The sequence below is a fragment of the Eucyclogobius newberryi genome, unplaced genomic scaffold, assembly GCF_026437365.1.
Source record: "Eucyclogobius newberryi isolate DKJ021-1_F unplaced genomic scaffold, fEucNew1.0.hap1 SCAF_12, whole genome shotgun sequence".
NCBI lineage: Eukaryota > Metazoa > Chordata > Actinopteri > Gobiiformes > Gobiidae > Eucyclogobius > Eucyclogobius newberryi.
Window position 1 is genome coordinate 2,755,509 of NW_027315746.1, and position 21,017 is coordinate 2,776,525.

General features: G+C 43.3%; 1 protein-coding gene across 1 annotated transcript in view; it reads left to right on the forward strand.

The window, feature by feature from the left end:
* The first annotated feature begins 3,377 nt into the window (after window positions 1-3,377).
* The window catches only part of LOC140355928 (NACHT, LRR and PYD domains-containing protein 3-like), a 143,353-nt gene continuing 125,713 nt past the window's right edge, over window positions 3,378-21,017 (forward strand). Inside the window, 2 exon segments of the mRNA XM_072440585.1 lie at window positions 3,378-3,568; window positions 6,573-6,773. Coding sequence (XP_072296686.1) covers window positions 3,393-3,568; window positions 6,573-6,773 — 377 coding nt within the window. The 5' untranslated portion in view covers window positions 3,378-3,392.

A 21,017-nucleotide genomic window follows, 5' to 3' on the forward strand; every position in this document is an offset into this window, starting at 1 on the left:
ATGATGGTATTGCACATGGTTAAGTCAATATTGCACATGTTCAGGACTAACAGTGTTTGTTATAAAGTCTGACAGCAGCAGGAAGGAAAGACCTGCGAAACGTCTCCTTCACAGCGAGGGTGGATCAGTCTCTCACTGAAGCTGCTCTCCAGAGTGGACAGAGTGTCCTGCAGGGGACAGAGTGTCCTGCAGGGGGCGACACTCATGGTCCAGCATAGATGTGAATCTAGCCAGGACCCTTCTGTCCCCCACCTCCTGCACAGCCCAGGACGGAGCTGGACTTCTTGATGACTTTGTCCAGTCTCTTCCTCTCCCTCTCTGTGTTGCTGCTGCTCCAGCAGGCCACACCTACAGGAGCTGATGCACCACAGAGTCAGAGAAGGTCTTCAGGAGTGGCCCTGTCACTCCAAGAGACCTCAGTTTCCTCAGGAGGTAGAGCCGACTCTGGCTCTTCCTGTACAGTCTGTGTTATGAGTCCAGTTTGAGGTTCAGATGAACACCAGGTACTTGTATGAGTCACTCTCTCAATGTCCCGTCCCTGGATGTTCACTGGTGAGGGGGCAGTGGAGTGCCGTCTGCGGAAGTCCACCACCATCTCCTTGGTCTTTGATGAGGAGGTGGTTCCGCTGACACCAGTCCCCAAAGTCCTGCTCCAGTCCCCTGTCCTCCACATCATCGTCGTCCGTGATGAGTCCGATGATGGCAGAGTCATCAGAGAACTTCTGCAGGACACAGCTGTCCGTGTCATGTCTGAAGTCTGCAGTGTAAAGGGTGAAGAGAAAGGGCGCAAGGACAGTGCCCTGGGGCGCACCCACACTGCAGGTCCGAGTGTCAGACCCCGCCCCCTTCACGCCTCCCACGTCAAGCCCCTCCCCCTCCACGCCTCCAAAAACACCATAAAACACCACTCACAAACAGAGGTCGGTCCGTGAGGTAGTCCAGGATCCACTCTGCAGGTCGTATTCCACACCAGCCGTCTCCAGCTTGTCCCTCAGGAGCCGTCTCCAGCTTGTCCCTCAGGAGCTGATGGTGTTGAAGGCGCTGGAAAGATCGAAGAACAGGATCCTCACAGAGCTGCCAGGCTTTTCCAGGTGAGAGAGAGAGAGATGCAGCAGGGAGATGACGGCGTCCTCCACTCCGATGCCAGGCCGATATGCAAACTGCAGCGGGTCCATGGCTAAGCTCACGGTGGAGCGGAGGTGGTCCAGGACCAGCTCCTCCAGTGTCTTCATCAGGTGGGACGTGAGAGCCACCGACCTGAAGCTGTTGAGGTCTTTGGCGCGCGGTGTCTTAGGCACATGTACCAGACAGGAGGTCTTCCAGACCTGTGGTACCACCCTCAGCTTTAGGCTCATGTTGAAGACATGCTCCATAACTCCACACAGTTCATCTGCACAGGACTTAAGGAGCCTGGGGCTGATGCCGTCAGGTCCTGCTGCCTTCCTCACTTTAATCCTCTTCATCTCTCTCTTCACCTGTGCTGCTGAGACAGTCCCCCCTGGATGGCAGGGGGACTGTGTGCTGGGGGGATCGGTGAGTCCAGGTGAGCTGATGGGCCGGAGCAGAGGTGTGAAGAGGAAAGGGTGTAGGCCACTGTCCAGCTGTGGAAGAGGGAGCAAGCAGCTGTGCAGGGGGAGGGGTTGGTGATCAAATCTCAGGAAGTGAGAATTCAGTTAATTCACCCACTGTAGATCCCCTTCTGTCTGGACAGGGGTGACCTTGAAGCCATAGATGGTTTTCAGGCTCCTCCACACTCGCTGAATGTTCTTTTGCTGCAGCTGCTCCTCCATCCTCCTCTTGTAGCCGGCCTCAGCCTGCCTGATCTTCCTCCTCAGCTCCTTCTGCACAGTCCTCAGCTCCTCCTTGTTCCCTGACCTGAAGGCTCTCTTCTTCTCCTTCAGCAGAGCCTTCAGTTCACGGTTAATCCATGGCTTGTTGTTTGGAAAACACCGCACCGTCCGGGAGGGAACAATGTTCTCAAAACAGAAGTTGATGTAGTCTGTGATGCACTCTGTGATGGTGTTGATGTCCTCCCCATGTGGGTCATAAAGCTCAGTGCAGACAGTGGTGCTGAAGCAGTCCCTCAGAGCCTCCTCGCTCTCAGCAGACCACATCCTCACCTCACGGGACACCACAGGCTGCCTGCGCACGATGGGTTCATCCACAGGCCTCAGATGTACAAGGTTGTGGTCCGAGCTGCCCAGGGGAGGGAGGGAGTAGAGGAATTAGCCTCCTTGGTGTTGGAAAAGAACAAGTCCAATGTTCTATTGTCTCTGGTGGGGCAGGTAACATACTGGGTGTATGTGGGTGTACACTATGTGTATGTGTACACCACTTCTCATGAACAAACACCGCCAGGCCTCCCCCTCTTTTCTTTCCACTCTCCCTCGTCCGGTCTGCGCGCAGGAGGTGAGAATGGTCCAAAGCTGGGGTTAGCCAGGTCTCTGTGAGCAAAATGATGATGCTAGAGTCTCTGTATTCCCGTTCGTACCTTGTGAGACTCGCCAGCTCCGCTGTCTTATAGTGGAGCGACCTCACGTTTCCCATGACGATCTTTGGGAGTGCAGGTCTGAAACGGCGCTTCTTTTCCCGGAGCTTGGCACCAGCTCGCCGGCTCTTCCGTGTCTTTCTTAAGATCTCCCCCGTATGGAGTGTTTTCCTCCGGGAGAGACCGCACCAGCTCCACCTCGCAGGTAAATCAGCTGTTCCTTTGCGTACACCCGCCGGGGGAGGGGCGCGAGTCCAGCGCACATCGCGGCACAAAAATAAAACACAATAATCCTGGCAAATAAAGTTTGAATCAACGTGTGTCAAGCGCGTGTCGGTGTGTACACATCCAGCAAGTGGATGTATGTAAAAATATGCTAAAAAAATACAATAAATAGGGCATAAAAAGTTTGGAAAAGGAAGATCGTGTTGTAACCCAGCAGCCAGCCTCACCGGCGCCGGAAGTAGTATTGTCTTTCATATCTCCTTTAAATTAAACAAATGCAGTAAAATCCAGTGTTAAATGTGTTTAAAGCAGCTCTGATGTCACTCACACGTCTCTGAGGCTTTCACTTTGACTCAAACACCTGGATCTGTCATATTTTGTGATATTCTGAGGTTAATCCCAGTTTCTCCAGTGAAATCACATTATGTTCCACTGAAACTTTTGCTCCGTTCAGGAATTTAGAATGTATTTGTTTACAGACTTTAAAGGTCTTTATATAGTCCCGCTTTAATCACAGTCTAATCATTTATAATACACTATTAAGGAGGAAGAATATTCGTACAAAGTGACAGGCAGTTGAGTGTAATGTGGTCATGTGACCAGCAGAGGGAGACACAGTAACTCCACATCTGGAGAACAGAGCTTCTAAACAGGAGACATCTCTGTATGTTCTGTTCAAATGGACTCTTCTTCTGATTCCAGCTCCTACAACATGGACCCACCTGGACCTGGCCCCGGGTCTAAACCCAGACCTGGACCTGGACCTGGACCTGCTCCCAGCTCTCTGTCTCTGAAAAGTGACTGGTCCAAAGACTTTCCTCTAAACTTTAAAGAAGTTGGTCCTGAAGACCAGAGGTGAGACATCTGAACAGTTCTTTTCACTCTGATAAACAGAGACAAAGTGAGTGGGGCTGTTACTGTACGACTGCCTCCTCAATCAAACACGTTCTTCAAGTTGATCTTCTTTCCTGCTTTGTCATGTTCATGTGCTCCAGAGGGTCAGACTTAGACATAAAGAAAAGTCTGGACACGCCTTTTCATTCAATGTTTATGTTTACTACATTGACATAGTAGATAAACTGTAGGCATCAAATATATGAAGCAAGATGTATGGAATCATGAAGCATGGAAATCAAGATAAATAACTGTCAATATGTTTGATATTTTAACATTTGTGACCATCCTACCACTTGTTCCCTTTAGGGGTAACGGGTGACTGGAGCCTATCCCAGTGACTTCGGTCCTTAGGCGGGGTACACCTTGGACATTGGCCAACTCGTCGCAGGGTCAACACAGAGACATAGACATGACAGACAAACATTCACTCTCACATTCATTCACTAAGGCCAATTTAGAGTTACCAGTTAAGCCTAACACATCCATGTCTTTGGACGGTGGGAGAAGCCGGAGAACCCGGAGAGAACCCACGGTAACACGGGGAGAACATGCAGACTCCACCCAGAGAGATCATGTGATGTTGGTCTCAGCTATGCAATGATGTCTCAGTCATGCACATCTGATAATATTTGAATAAATTGTGGTCATTTGAATGTAAACCCCTCTGAGAGTTTTTTACAGAGAAAACGGCCTCTAAAGATTGAGCCCAGAGTCACAGGGGGGCTCATTTGCATCTCATTAAGATAAGCCCTCCCCTCCTCACACTGTCACACTGTTTTTGGTGCATTCAGAAATACCTTAGATTTAAGAAATGTTTATCACACTAAACACTAACTGTAACAATCTACACAAACAGAGTTAAATTAAATTGTATTTTCACGTTAACAAATCACATCTTGTTTTGCCACAACTTAAAACCAGTTCATTAAGAGCATCTTGAACCATTAAATATTCGCCATTTTCAATAAAACTCTGCATTGTCCGTTTAATATTAGAGGCCTTATTTATTAATGATTTCCTATTAGTCTGCAGTCTATCAAGTTTACCAGAAAGCCCTTTGGCGGTCAGTTTAACTGCTGAAGCAGCGTTTTAGCTTCGCTTAGCTCTGCTCTGCTCCGGTGCCCGAGGCAAAAGTGACGAGAATCACGAAAACTAACACCAAACCACCATAAAACACAGCGTTAAAGCAATCCTTTAGAGTAAAAGTACCTCAGTTCCGTTGCAATGCAATGCAGGGGTCCAGTGCTGCAGATCTCACAGTGCTGAACAGTGCAGGGTTTTAGCTTAGCTTAGCTCCGCCCGCCTCCGGTCGGAACAACAAGCCGAACTCAGCGGGTAGCGCAGGAACAAACGCCACGAGGACCGGGGGCACTTTCGTCTTAGGCATTTGGTGGATGTAGTAGTGTAGAATCATAAGCTCTGGAGAAAGTCTGGAGAAATGAATGAAATGTCTCCGAGGAACACGTAGCTGCTGCTGAATAAGTAGCTGAATAAGTAGCCATGTGCTTCCAGCTGAAAAATAACAACATTGCGCTGCTGGAAATATGTAACGCGCCGAGCGGAGAGGTGGACCCATTTTTAACAGCTTAATGTATACTTTTAAGACAACCAATAGTGTTATCTGAAGCACGGAGGGGGAGGGGCTCCTTCATAACTTCAACTTCCCACATTTGAAAAAAAACAGCTAAATTGGTCTTTTTCTCCGTTTGGTCGGGGCCGATGGTTTTAAGGGTGGCGAGTCACATTTACATCTGCCTTTTTCCCCACATTTTGCTCTCAACCCTGTTTTTTTGTAAATACTTAATACTGTAAAATACATTTTATAAAGTTTTGGCACACATAATGTCTTTGCTTTAATTCACTTTGTCTTCTTTTCTTTCTTGCCTGGATGAAGTGTATTAGAGCCTCTTGTAGATGAAGGGAAGAAAAAAGGATGAAATATTTTCTAGTTCAAACACACTAATCTTCCATTAAAAAAGTTGAATTTTGTGAGATTTTAATAGTCCAAATATTCCAGAAAATATCTAATTTGTACTAAGTGGACTGGAGTAAGGTAAGGTAACTTTATTGGTTCCCGAGGGTAGATTTGGTTGCAGGTTATAAAGAGTGGGCTGCTCACACACACATGGACAGTGACATAACAGAGACGACTAGTGCTCCAGACACAGAGACATGGATAACAAGTATACAAACAGTTATAAGTGTAAAAATACAGCAGATGAAATACAGAGTAAAAGCCATCATAGATACAAAACACTAGTCCAGAATAAATAAATAAATAAATAGATTAAGAAGGCTGTACAGTCCATAAGTTAATAAAATAGTGCGTAGTCTGACCATTTGTAGACTATAGTCTGGCTAAAGTTGGAAGTTGGTTTGTTTTGGATGTTTGACTTACAGGAGGAATAATGACTTTTGTGACTTTTGTCTTGGATAAACTATAAGAATGTAGTTTGTGACATTTGGCCGATCTGAGCTCGTCTTTGGACTTTGAGAAGTTTGACGGTCGACGCTGCTGTGGATCATTTACACTTTGACCTGAACTGGGACGGACCAAGTTGAAAGTGGCTCATGAAGATGGGCCATTTCCAGCTGTTGTGTTGTTTGACTGTAAATGCACTGCACAGTATTGAGAAAAGAAGAGCCAGAAGTAAGACTCTCATTTGTGACTCAGTGGAACAGGAGCCTCGTGCTCTCATGAAACTATTGTACAAATGTGTGAGTTTGACTATTTTTACCTGTGGAACTTTGGTTTGTTTATGATGTCATGGACCCACAAGATTAATGAGTCACTAATAAGTTTATACTCATGATAATAATGTCAAGTAAAGCGTACGTTCTTCTCCTCAGACGTTCCAGAGCTCTAGTATAAGTCGTGTCAGTAGTTTTGTCCTGGAATCCTCCTGAACATCAGAGACATCTCTGTATGTTCTGTTCAAATGGACTCTTCTTCTGATTCCAGCTCCTACAACATGGACCCACCTGGACCTGGCCCCGGGTCTAAACCCAGACCTGGACCTGGACCTGGACCCAGACCTGGACCCAGACCTGGACCCAGACCTGGACCCAGACCTGGACCTGCTCCCAGCTCTCTGTCTCTGAAAAGTGACCGCTCCAAAGACTGGACTATAAACTTTAGAGAAGTTCCTCCTGAAGACCAGAGGTAAGAGCTGCTTCCTCCAGAGCTCTGGACATATTCTCAGGACAGCGCCACCTGCTGCTCATCCTTCATCAGTGCAAACAGTGATCCTGTGTTTGAATGGAGCTGCTCTCAGTGTGAGACAGATGAGTTCAGGTGGGACAGGATCACAGGGTCTTCTACAGATTGTACAGAGTCTCAGAGAATCATCTGTTCTGAACCAGGACTGAACACATCAGAGTCAATAAACGTACAGTGATGAGAGAACTGCTTCTTACTGATGCATGTGGACAGTATCTTACATTAAGAGTTGTATTTTTACACCCGCTACTGTTGGATTTATACTGGTAAAGGCTATTGTGCTTTTCAAAATAAAACTCCCTCATGCACAGTAGCTTAGAAACTGATTATTTGATTAAAAATGCAAATCCAACGTTTGTACAATACATATCACAACAGTCAAACTATTTAATTCTAGAACATTGTTCACATTTTAAAATACACTCATTAAAAGACACAAGATAGACAGTTAATATAATCCTCTGACGACTCATCTTCAGCTCACATATGTATTACTTCTCTTCTAAAACTCTCAGTTACTATAGTTACAGAAAAGCTGTAAATTCATAATGAATTAATTATCTTCAATTCCCCTTTTGTCCAACACTTAAAAGCCCCTGAACACATGAAACAAGGAGCACAATCATTCCTCAAACTCTTCTATTGGAATACTGTAGTTCTTTTCAAACAGTTCCCTCTCAAGTGAACTCCAGGGTTCTTCTGCCTCTGCACGTGATTTAACATGAAGCAGTCTGAGAACACACAAGTTATAAGTCACTCAATATTGTCCATCTCATGAGCTCTGGGATCAAATATAACATGAGTTCAAAGCACATTTCATGTTGTGTCTGTGGATGAAAACTGTCTCCTCAAAATCATCTGAATATGTTCTGCAGTCTTGTGTTTCAAGAGTTAAGTCTTTAAGATCAGCTGACCATGCAGCAGATATCTGGAAAAGTACTCATTATATCATCATAATAATATATATGATATGAAACAAGGCATTCATGTTTTGTCCTATGACTGACAAACAAAACATTCAACATTGTCAAACAGAAACAGACAAGATTTGACCTCAGAACATTTGAGACCTTCTGGACACCTGAAAATATAGAACACAATTATTGATCAACTTGTTCATATTTTAGAAACAAATACTGTGTAAAATAGTCAGATGTAGTTGACTTCAAACATTTCCCTTTCAGTCAAACTCAGGGTTCTTCTGCCTCTTCCACGTGGTTCAACATGAAGCTGCTGCAAACACAAGTTATACCTTTCTTTGGTTTATCTTATCTGTTTGACCTTATGACCTCTGATATCAAATATAATCAAAGGCAAGGCAAGTTTATTTATAGAGCACATTTCATACACAAGGCAATTCAAAGTGCTTCACAGCAGGAGAAATGCATTAAATCATAAAGAACTTACAGAAACAGAAATACAATAAAATTAACTAATTAAAAACAAACGAAGTCATAAAAGAGAAGCGTGCAAAGAAAAATCCTTTCAGTCATATGCACAGCTGAACAAAACTGTTTTTAGATTTGAACATTGTCGAGTAGAACCTGTCTCACATCTTCAGGAAGACTGTTCCACATTTTGCATGAAACTGAAACGCAGATTCCCCATGTTTAGTCCTGACTCTTGGCACCAGCAGCTAAAATCACTTTTTATATATAGATAGATATTTTTAAATCTAAATTAAAGATTTGTCTTTTTAAAATGAATCATTATTTAACTTGTTATTAAGGATGTCAATTATCAGGAGTATTAGGTTAATCAATATTCATGATTATTTAGTTCACAATAACATTTTAAAGACAAAAAAATTAAATTTATAGAAAATGTATAAACAATTTTTGAACTAAATCGAACTAAATCAGCAAAATGACGTGCTTTCTGCTCAACCTTTCCTCGAAAAAGTAAACCTAAATATGAAGTCCTTTTTATCTTGCTGTTAGTGTCTAATTAATCAAGTGTGATTTCATGAAGCAGGTCACACACTGAGGAGCAGTAATGTGTTAAGAAAACAAGGAAAGAAAATTGAAGATTATTGTTGTTTTGGTTAATAATCATGAATAATCGTTAAAATGCTACGTTTGTTCTCACAATAATCGTCAGACTAAATTTGAAATCGTGACATCCCTACTTATGTTTCTCTGTTGTATTGACTGGATAAGTGTAAATGATGTGAACGTTTCTCTCTTTCCTAAATGTTTGTGCTTGTTTTCTGTGTGAAACACTTTGAGTTGTCTGTGTGCATGAAAGGTGCTCTACAAATAAACTTGACTTGACTCAGAATGCTGGTGAAAAAGCCCAGGGCCAGTAGTGCCAGGCTCCTGTTCTGTCAGGCTCTTGTCAACACTTTTCACACTCTCATGACAAACCTGATGTATAAATTCATGTGTGGCCTAAATGAGTCTCTGAACTCTCTGGTGGCGATGCTGGTGAGTCCCAGGTTTAGTGCTGTTCAGTATCACTGCTCTTTATCAAACACTGAGCTGTCTTTTAGAACCCTTATATTCTTGTCTCCTGTCTTATTGTGTTCTTTTATGGACCATGAGTCTGAAACAAAGAAATAATGATGATTTTATGGTTTTACAGGGAGCCAGTCCCAAAGGAGCAGCTGGACGCCATCTTCAGGGTGAGTAGCCCACGGCCGCAGCATGTGTGGGGTTCTCTGGGGCGCTCCTCAGGTTCTCTCTGTGACTCAAACTCTTCTCTTATTGTTCTGTTCCAGCGTCTGGAGGAGGACGTCCTGACTTTTGTCAAAGAGCAGCTGCAGAGGCTCCACAGGCTCCTGGCCTCAGATTACCCAGAATGCTCTGAGAGTGAGGGGGAGGAGCTGAGCAGCAGAGAGGTTCTGAACATCACCCTGGACTTCCTGAGGAGGATGGACCAGGAGCAGCTGGCCCAGCGCCTGCAGGACAGTAAGAACTCTGTTACTGTCCATCTGAGGAACAGCTCCAGGCTCTGATCTGTTTAACTTTACAATTAAAAGTAGTTCATTTGACATTTTAGTGAAGAAGAAGTTTTCACAAATCAGAAGGAGCTTGAGTTGACAGTTGTTTGTGTCTTTATTCAGGTAGTCATGTTGGAGTTTGTGGAGATAAACTGAAGTCTCATCTGCAGCAGAAGTTCAGCTGTGTGTTTGAGGGAGTGGCTAAAGCAGGAGACTCCGCCCGCCTGACCCAGATCTACACAGAGCTCTACATCACAGAGGGCGGGGCCTCAGAGGTGAACCAGGAACATGAGGTCAGACACATGGAGAGTGCGTCCAGGAGAGCGGCCGCTCCAGAGACCACCATCACATGTGAAGACATTTTCAAAACCCGCCCACATTTACCAGAGCAAATAAGAACTGTGCTGACGAAGGGCGTGGCTGGCGTGGGGAAAACAGTGCTGACTCAGAAGTTCAGTCTGGACTGGGCTGAAGGCAGGGCCCACCAGGAGCTCCAGCTGCTGTTCCCGTTCACTTTCAGAGAGCTCAATGTGTTCAGAGACACACAGTTTAGCCTGGTGGAGCTGCTGCACCACTTCTTCAGTCCATCCAAAGATCTCTGCAGCTTCCAACAGCTCCAGGTGCTCTTCATCTTTGACGGTCTGGACGAGTGCAGACTTCCTCTGGACTTCAGACGAACCCGGGTCCTGAGCGACCCCACAGAGTCCGTCTCAGTGGACGTGCTGCTGGTAAACCTCATCAGGGGGAGCCTGCTTCCCTCCGCTCGCCTCTGGATAACCACGCGCCCCGCGGCGGCCAATCAGATCCCTGCTGAGTGTGTCTCCATGGTGACTGAGGTGCGAGGGTTCACCGACCCGCAGAAGGAAGAGTACTTCAAGAAGAGGTTCAGAGACGAGGCCACAGCCGTCATCTCCCACATCAAGAGCATCCGCAGCCTCCACATCATGTGCCACATCCCGGTCTTCTGCTGGATCCTCTCCACAGTTATACAGAAGCTTCTGGAACAAACAGAGAGACCAGAGCTGCCCCGGACTCTCACACAGATGTACGTCCACTTCCTGGTGGTGCAGGCCAAAGTCCAGAACATCAAGTATCACCAGGGATCAGGGGCAGACCTTCACTGGACTCCAGAGACCAGGGAGATGGTGCGGTCTCTGGGAAAACTGGCCTTTGAACAGCTGCAGAAAGGAAACCTGATCTTCTATGAGTGTGACCTGAGCGAGTGTGGGCTGGGCGCTGCAGCGGCCTCAGTGTACTCCGGAGTGTTCACACAGGTCTTTAGAGAGGAGCCAGGCCTGTACCAGGACAAGGTCTACTGCTTCATCCATCTGAGTGTGCAGGAGTTTCTGGCTGCTCTTCACGTCCATCAGACCTTCTTCAGCTCTGGAGAGAACCTGCTGTCATCACCACACTCCTCTGAGAGTCCTGAGTCTGAGGCAGACTTCTACCACTCTGCTGTGGACCAGGCCTTACAGAGTCCAAATGGACACCTGGACCTGTTCCTGCGCTTCCTCCTGGGGCTGTCTCTGTCGACCAATCAGATTCTGCTCCGGGGTCTGCTGACTCAGACAGGAAGTAGCTCAGGGAGCAATCAGGAGACTGTAAAGTACATAAAAAAGAAGCTGAATGAAAAGGGTCTGTCTGCAGAGAGAAGTCTGAACCTGCTCCACTGTCTGAACGAGCTGAACGACCTCAGTCTGATGAAGGAGACACAAAGATACATGAGAGGAGGAAATTTCTCCTCATTAAGTTCTCCTGCTCAGTGCTGTGCTCTTTCCTTCCTCTTATTGTCCTCAGACTCAGACCTGGAGGAGTTTGACCTGAGGAAATACTGTCCCTCAGAGACAGCTCTCCTGGGTCTGCTGCTGGTGATCAAAGCCTCTACAAAAGTCCTGTGAGTCCAGACTGTATTTAAAATGCATATGACGGGTCAGATTATAGTTTTCACTAAAACATAGTGAAAATAATTATATTTAAGATTTTACTCAACATTTTCTCCAGTTTTAAGTATATTGATAGTGTTTGTAATATTACTTTCTGGTTGGAAATGAGCAGCAGATGTGACATATTTAGAGATAATTCCATAACCGTTGCCTAGCAACCATAATGTTAACTATTTGATATTTTGGGCTTATGCCATTTTTAGTAAAACTTTTAAAAAGTTGAAAAGTAGTGTCCAGCGCTGGTCTCTAGAGCGGTCAATAGAGACCACAATGCATTGCGAGAGTGTGAAAAACCACAGTGACAGGTCTTTACCTGGACACAACACGACTAAATGAAGCAAAAGAGCTGTTTAAAAAAAGCTCTGTCCAGCCCAGATTATGAAGAAATCACTGTTAAATAAAGACTTAGCTGTAAAGTCACTAACGTTAGCCGCTTACCTTAGCTTGAGCGGGAAAAAGAGCTCCGTCACAGGCAAAAAGACGAATAATCCAGTTAGTTTGTTGTTTAATGTGAGATCCATGACTTGTGTGGTGATTATTAGTCCATAACTATGTGTGAGTCAGACGCATTTGACCAATATTTAGGACAAAAATACATTTTATCTGAGTTTTACAGACTTTCAGACGCAGCCAGTTACTTGTAAATTGTCCCTGCATTTTGGATGGAAAGTCTCTTATTGATGACAAAACAAAGGGATTAAGTTTTAGAACTCAGCTCTACTTCCTGGTTCTTCAACCCACTTATGAAGGAATAAACTTGTATAATACAAGTAGATCTGGCCAATCCAGGACTGATTTATAGTTTACTTCTTCTGTTTCTCTCCAGTTCATTTCAGAAATAGGTCACAGTTATGCTCCATTAACAGATCACAAGTTAATAACTATTCAATTAAAAGTGATCAAATGTGTGGATATTAGAAGTTTAATAACACTTTACTGCAGGACCAGATCTTTGTGATATGGTAACTTCACTGATTAATGATGTATTTCATGGTGAAATGATTGATCATGAGCAGAAAATTTAGTTTTTTAAGGATCAGGCGAGAAAAACGACAAGTAAATCTGAAATCACACAAAGAAATAAAGATGATGAATGAATGAAATGCACTTCTATCAAAAGAGAACACAACAGAGGAGGAAGATATTAGAATTACACAGCTACAAGAAGAAATAAATCAAATGTTTAGTGAAATGACAAAGGCCTTTGTCTGATCAAGGACCAAATGACTTGAAGACAGAAAAAACAACATGAAAAAAGAAATAATATGACCTGCTTCAAAATAAATGAACATCTCAAGCCCAAAAGACATTTCTAACCATGTGTATACATTTAATAAAAACATATATAAATGAAATAATGAGGCATCTAAAAGTGAAGAGTTCATCAATTGTGTCAGGAATAAGACGACATCAAGTTCTGAAAAGTTCAGACTGTGAAAGCTCAAGAACAAAACTAGAAATGTCTGAAGCAGTTCAATCAGTGAAAAAGGCTAAATCCCCTGGATGTGACGTCTCACAGTGGAATTTTATCTGCACTTTTGGATCTGAGTTGAAAAGACACTTTTGGAGCTTTTTCACTTTAGTTTTGAGAGAGAAGAAATGTGAACAAGTCTGAAGCAGAGAACAATCTGTCTTATTCCCAAACCAGGCAAAGATCTCTTTATGTTGGAAACTGGAGACAAAAACATTGTGAAATATTGATGACAAAATTCTATCTCAAATACTTGAATGAAAACAGTGTTTGAATGAAATAATGAACTAGATAATGTGCAATGGCTGAAGCCATTGCGAGTGTCTGCATTATTGTGTAAAAAGTACTACATGTGTGTAGTAAAGACTTTATTCTTGTTAGGCTCGAGTCATGGAATGGAATGCTCATTCCAAGGAATGCTCAAGTCTATTGTTCTTCCCCTGGTTTCTTATTCCTTTCCTTCATGTTCATACTCGGGCATTTTTGACCCCCTGAACCTCGATGAAAGTCACACATGGGGACATAGAAGCGATCGGCTCGGCTCAAACTCCAATAAAATGGAGCTTGTCGTGTGGATCCACACAGCCCAGCGCCGCACCCCCAGGGGCAAGAATGCAGACACTCGCAATGGCTTCAACTGAAAAGACTTTATTCTTTGGAATAAAGTCTAAAGAATAAAGAATATTCCGTAAGCTGTTATCATACACCTGCGCGCCGGCGCGCATTTTCCAAATTAGAAAAGTTCTCTTACATCATCACTTTTATTTCCGTGGTCAATACCAGCAAGTTATACATCATTTGTTGTTGATTTACATTGAATATTATGCCCCAATAAGCAATTGCCAATAGTTTGTGAGAAAGTCTCAACTTTTACAAACGCATGTCCTACCTGTTTGCTGTTTATGACGGACGAAACGGCTTTCAATCTGTACATTCTTGTGCTCAGTCTGTCCATAAGGAACCATAGAAAAACAATATCCACTTGTATTTTTTCCTGAAGTTATCCGATTTTGAGATATTGTCCAGTAAACAAAGTTTTCTTCTCTGATGATATTCTGGATGACGGCTCGTCTGGCGCATTTCTCCGTCCATAACAAATGACCTGTTTGACTTATAAGATGGTGTTTGGCATCGATCTTTTCTTCAGACTGTTAGCTACAGAATGAGACCATTCAAATGCGACGCTTCCGACGCTCCCATCCATCTTTGTTGACATTCAGATAGCGCGTGCTTGAGATGAAGTAGAAGACTTTGATTGCCATATTATTCTAGCCAATAAGAATACCTTTTAAATGCGGGGTGGGACTTAGGCCTTCTTCACACCGAATCGTCTCTATTCACGTGGGTAAAGGCTGTCAGAGCCTAGATTTTTTGGCAGGAGGCGACTAGATTTTACGCATCACGTTTTCTGATTGTATCAGCCTTTGTTAGATATATGTATCATTATACCAATAAAAAAATTAAATTAAAATATTATACTATATATATATATATTTTTTTTTAAACCTTTATATGGGAAATTCATGGGTAAACTCATATTTACACATTTTCACATACATTGTTTTTAGCAGTTATAATGGGTATTAGTGGCCTACAAAACATCAAAATGTATGTTTTATGATCATAGAGGAGCCAAAATTGTAATAAAACAGTTTGGCACAGTTGGCACATATTTGGATCACTTGTTCCAAATATACTTTTTGATACAAAAAGGTCAACAGCACCAAAATGCCTGTTCCTAGAGATCTGAAACTTTACACAGACGTTGTCAACAAGATAAACATCATGTACAGTGAACAGCATAAGCACACAATGAAGTATGTCTTGCTTAGGACCATTACAAATTGACAATATTCAGGCGAGACTAAAAAAAATGAGGTTTGATGTTTGATGTAGAAGGCCTAAGCTTTCTAATGACGTATCACACTTGCATGTGGGCTGTAAGATCCTCTTTTAATAAGCAATGCCATTTGGGTATGTCCAACCATTGTGCACAGGGCGAAATAGGTGGATGGTAACAGGTTAAACTTTAATCTTTAAAGTCTTTTTAGTTCCAGTACTAGTTTGTTTAAGCTGAAGTTGTGTAATGAAAGTCTGAAGAACAATCTGTGCACTGATTACTTTTTCAATCTGGAAAGTCGCCATTGGGACTGGGAAGAATTATATCAATGCAGGTCCATTAACGCACGCTGGGATGTTTGGGGCATACGCTCCAGGGTCCCTGGCCAGCCTGGTGAAGACAAAGAAAAAGAAGTTGGGTCTGCGCTGTGGGTGGTCTGGAGAGACGGGAGATGGCGGAGGAGAGTGGATCGATGGTCGGCGGCGTTCTGGACGGCGAGGAGGAGCAGCCTTTTCTGGCTGCTGGTGCCCGGAAACGTAAAAAGTCCGTCCGGAAGATGAAGAGGAGTCATCCCTGGAATAAAGCCGGTCGGACTCTGAAAGAATAAGTCAATAGAATAAAGTCCGGCGGTAATGCAACACTTGGATGCCAACCGCCATAAAACAGCAACAACAACAACAAGTTGTGTAATGTAGTTTAGTTAGTTATAGAGTTGTTGTTGTTGTTGTTGTTGTTGTTTTATGGCGGTTGGCATCCAAGTGTTGCATTACCGCCAGACTTTATTCCTCAGACTTTGTCGTAGTACCATGGATGTTGTTGTTGTTGTTGTTGTTTTATGGCGGTTGGCATCCAAGTGTTGCATTACCGCCAGACTTTATTCCTCAGACTTTGTCGTAGTTGTTGTTGTTGTTGTTGCTCTACGGCGGCTGGCATCCAAGTGCTGCACCACCGCCAGACTCCACTCCTCAGACCTTGTCGTAGTCCTCAGACTCTGTCGTAGTCCGTTGTTGTTGTTGTTGTTGTTTTATGGCGGTTGACATCCGAGTGTTGCATTATCGCCAGACTTTATTCCTTAGACTTTGTCGTAGTCCTAAAAGTTCTTCTTCCAGTGCCTTGACTTCCAGTGCTTTGTCCTCAGACTCTGTCGTAGTCCGTAAAAGTACTCCTTCCATTGCTTTGGTGTTAAAAAGTCTACGCCGTGCGTCTACGAGCTGCCACTCGTAGACGCACGGCATCATCTGTAGAGTTGGGGTGTGTTGAAGGATGAGGAGGAAGAGAATGTTCTAATGTGCTTTGAACTCATGGACTTTGAAACACAGAATAAAGTCTGAAGAATAAAGTCTGGCGGCAAAGTAACACTTGGACGCCAACCGCCATAAAACAACAACAACAACAATCTAGTCACAAAGACATATCATGACCTCATGGGCTTTGTAACACCAAAGCAATGGAAGGAGTACTTTTACGGACTACGACAGAGTCTGAGGACTACGACAAAGTCTGAGGAATAAAGTCTGGCGGTAATGCAACACTTGGATGCCAACCGCCATAAAACAACAACAACAACAACAACAACAACAAAAACGGGCGGCAGTAGCTCAGTGGTAGAGTGCTTGTCTTCTGAGCCACAGGTTGGCAGTTCGACTCCCCGCTCGGTCAGAGTGGTGTGATCACACGTTGATGAATACCTTGATGGTAGAAAAGCGCTAGTTGTATAAAGAAGTGTAATGTGCAACATTACACTTCCTGTGGAAAAGGTACAGCATTTGTGTGAAAGTACTGCATGTGTTGAAAAACATTCAGCTTCCTGCACAGCGTTTTGCAGCACCAATGACGCTCAGTAATACACAGTTGATGATTGCGTAGTTTCAGACTCAAATAGTTGTTTGTCCTGACAAATTGCAAGATAGTGCTGAACGCAGACCTGAGCAGGTCTGAATTAGCATTAGCAATTTACTTTTGCATATACTGAAAAAAAGTACGGTGTGTAAAAATGTCAAAAGCAATAGCCCCCCTAAGATGGTGAAAGCGATCGTAAAGAGGTATAACTTGTTGAAAGCGGGGAAAGTGTTAAGGAGTGGTAACGCATCAAAAATCCTACAATCCTAAAAAGCAATAACATAGTGTCTGCTTTATTACATCATAAGCAGACACTCAATGAAACACAAACTGGATTCATGGCCAAAAGGCTCAAATATGAGACTGATTTTGATTGAATCCATCACTCTGAATATATTGACAAAGACTCATTCTTTTTCTGGACTTTTACAAAGCATTTGATTATGTTGAGCATGACTTTATTTGTAAAACTCTTTTTGTTTTGGCTCCAGATTTGTCTGAACAGTTAAAATGCTGCACAAAAACATAAACAGTTTTATCATGTTCTATCCAAACACTACATCGAGATTCTCTGTATCACGTTCAGAACGCCAAGGACGTCCTCCAGCTCCATTTCTATTTCTGTTGTCTAGGAAACGCTCTCAGTTCATTTATTGAATTGTTCCACCACTGAAGGTAAACGTGTGTTTCATCAAGAAATTAGAATCATACAATTGTCAGACAACACTGTTCTATTTTTGAAAGACAAAAAGCTGCAATCTCACTTTTCTGATTCTTCAGGGTTCAAACTGAACTGAATGAAATATGAGGTGTTTTTTTTACATGAATCTGGAGGGTTCATTATATGTAACAGACCAGTGAAAACACAATAATATGGATGAACCACAACATTCAAATTTGGACCCAAAGATAAAGAAAACAAATTGTGAGTTTGTGTCCACAAAGAGACATACCAAAAATAACGTTCCTTTATCTCTAAGGAAATCTATGACTGTAACTGTCCACATGTCTTTGTGCAGTTGAGCAGGATTACTATTGCAACAATACATCATCAGTAAGGTAAAACTAACCTGTCTCACGATGGTGTGTGTGTGTGAGTGTGTGTGTGTGTGTGTGTGTGTGTGTGAGTGTGAGTGTGTGTGTGTGTGTGTGTGTGTGTGTGAGTGTGAGTGTGTGTGTGTGAGTGTGAGTGTGTGTGTGTGTGTGTGTGTGAGTGTGTGTGTGTGTGTGTGTGTGTGTGTGTGTGAGTGTGTGTGTGTGTATGTGTGTGTGTGTGTGTGTGAGTGTGTGTGTGTGTGTGTGTGTGTGTGAGTGTGAGTGTGTGTGTGTGTGTGTGTGTGTGTGTGTGTGAGTGTGAGTGTGAGTGTGTGTGTGTGTGTGTGTGTGTGTGTGTGTGAGTGTGAGTGTGAGTGTGTGTGTGTGTGTGTGTGTGTGTGTGTGCGTAAACTGAACACCTGAACCATAAAGACATGCTCAGAATACTTCTGTTGAGTAACTTCATTCTGGAGCAGCAGCTAGTTTTTTTTTGGTTCTGTTCAGAATTCAGTTTATTTTCTAAAATAAGTGGACAACATTGGATTAGTTGTTCATGAGTTTTAGGCTTGCACCAAATTCATGAGAAAACACCTCGTATATTGAGTTTGTCTGCAAAATGTCACACTTATGTTATAAAAACATGCAGAACAAACAGTTCAACTACATAATGTTTAAGCCCTTCCTCTATCATGGCCTATTTTTTCCCAAAACACCTTAAAAAAAAAGAGCACCAATTGAAACTGAAGCTGTTCCTGAACCGAGTCTTTGTGATGCTGACCTTCTGTAATTTTGTAGTCTTATGTCTGCCTTACTCCAATTTAAGTACAAAAGTAGAAACAAGCTCTGCTCAGAGGAAATCAGATTTTAAATTCTTCCAAGGTTTTCTTAGCTAAATATATGAATGAGTAAAGCTGCTGTTGGAAGATGCTCTGATTGACACTTTGCTTTTGTTTGGTTTTGACAATTATATTTCGAAAGCTGAAGGAAAATTCACTAAAATGGGTTTAAGGACTTATAATAAAGCAAAAAATGTCCTGGCAAAATCCCACTAAATAGACCTATATTGTTTTATTTAATTGCAGGGTAATTTATTATTTGTGGGTTTATAAAACAAACTGAGCCTGATTCTTCTCAGAATGATTGCTTTGTGTAATGATGTTTTTTAAGAAAAAACAGAGTTCCGTTTTATCAGATGTGGAGTAAATGGAATAAAGAAAGAAAAAGTCCAGCGTTCCAGGCGTGGAACAATGTGAAAGTATTGTAGGTTTTCAGAATACAGTTCTCTCATTGGAGGAAACAGAATGTGTTGTAAGATGCAGTTTGATGCAGATGTTCAGTGCTCTGTGGCTAAATGCATTTTCAAAGTTTTCTTTCCATCACTGTCTGGGAATGGGACTTTCTTTTTGTATTATCCGTCTCCTCCCTTTTCAAATGCCTCTAGAATATCATAATTATAGTAAAGAACAGTTAACTTAGGGAAAGAATCTGAATCTGCTCTACTTCCTGAAGTGTTCAAGTTTTATTGTTTCACTTGCAAGGACCACAACCCCAGTTAAGAAGTAAAGTGTGTATTAACATACGAGAAACAGGAAAAACACAAATGTAAAGAAATGGATGTCGTTTTAGTGCTTCTGGGGATGAGGGCTGTAGACTCCCGAGCCTCGATACCCCCATCTAGGAGATACATTTGAATGATTAGAAGAGGGTGGAAGGGCGGGGAACGAAGTCATGAAGGCCGATGTGTGTGACCTGGTTGATTAGATAGTGTAGCCACCGGAAGGGGCATGCAAGGGGTGTGGTCTTACTCCCGAACTTCAGATAACAAACTTATCTTCTTCTTTACAAACCACAACTTGACTGATATCAAAATATGATACATTTCACCACAGGGACTTACCCATCAAACTTAGTCATAATTAGAAAAAACATGAAACCAGTTATATCCACGTTAAACTCATAACACAAGGTTCTAGTCTCTAATGTCCCTCTCTGTCCTCAGACTGTATTTAAACTCTTGTGTCATGGTTCTAGTCTCTAATGTCCCTCTCTGTCCTCAGACTGTATTTAAACTCTTATGTCATGGTTCTAGTCTCTAATGTCCCTCTCTGTCCTCAGACTGTATTTAAACTCTTGTGTCATGGTTCTAGTCTCTAATGTCCCTCTCTGTCCTCAGACTGTATTTAAACTCTTGTGTCATGGTTCTAGTCTCTAATGTCCCTCTCTGTCCTCAGACTGTATTTAAACTCTTGTGTCATGGTTCTAGTCTCTAATGTCCCTCTCTGTCCTCAGACTGTATTTAAACTCTTGTGTCATGGTTCTAGTCTCTAATGTCCCTCTCTGTCCTCAGACTGTATTTAAACTCTTGTGTCATGGTTCTAGTCTCTAATGTCCCTCTCTGTCCTCAGACTGTATTTAAACTCTTGTGTCATGGTTCTAGTCTCTAATGTCCCTCTCTGTCCTCAGTCTTCGCGCCTGTGGACTGTCCCCTCACAGCTGTGGTCCTCTGGCCTCAGTCCTCAGCTCCTCCAGCCTCATACTCCTGGATCTGAGTAACAACGACCTCCAGGACTCAGGAGTGGAGCTGCTGTGTTCTGGACTGAAGAGCGCCCCCTGCAGACTGGAGACACTCAGGTGAGATGCTCCCATGGTGCACTCTGTCCCTTGTGTCCACATGAGTGTAACTCTGTCTCTTGTGTCCACATGAGTGTAACGCTGCCCCTTGTGTCCACATGAGTGTTATGCTGTCCCTTGTGTCCACATGAGTGTAACGCTGCCCCTTGTGTCCACATGAGTGTAATGCTGCCCCTTGTGTCCACATGAGTGTAATGCTGTCCCTTGTGTCCACATGAGTGTAACTCTGCCCCTTGTGTCCACATGAGTGTAATGCTGCCCCTTGTGTCCACATGAGTGTAACGCTGTCCCTTGTGTCCACATGAGTGTAACGCTGTCCCTTGTGTCCACATGAGTGTAATGCTGTCCCTTGTGTCCACATGAGTGTAATGCTGTGTGTCTTTAGACTGTCTGGGTGTCTGGTCTCAGAAAGGGGCGGGGCTGCTCTGGCCTCAGCTCTAAGCTCCTCCCACTCCCATCTGACTGAGTTAGACCTGAGCTACAACCA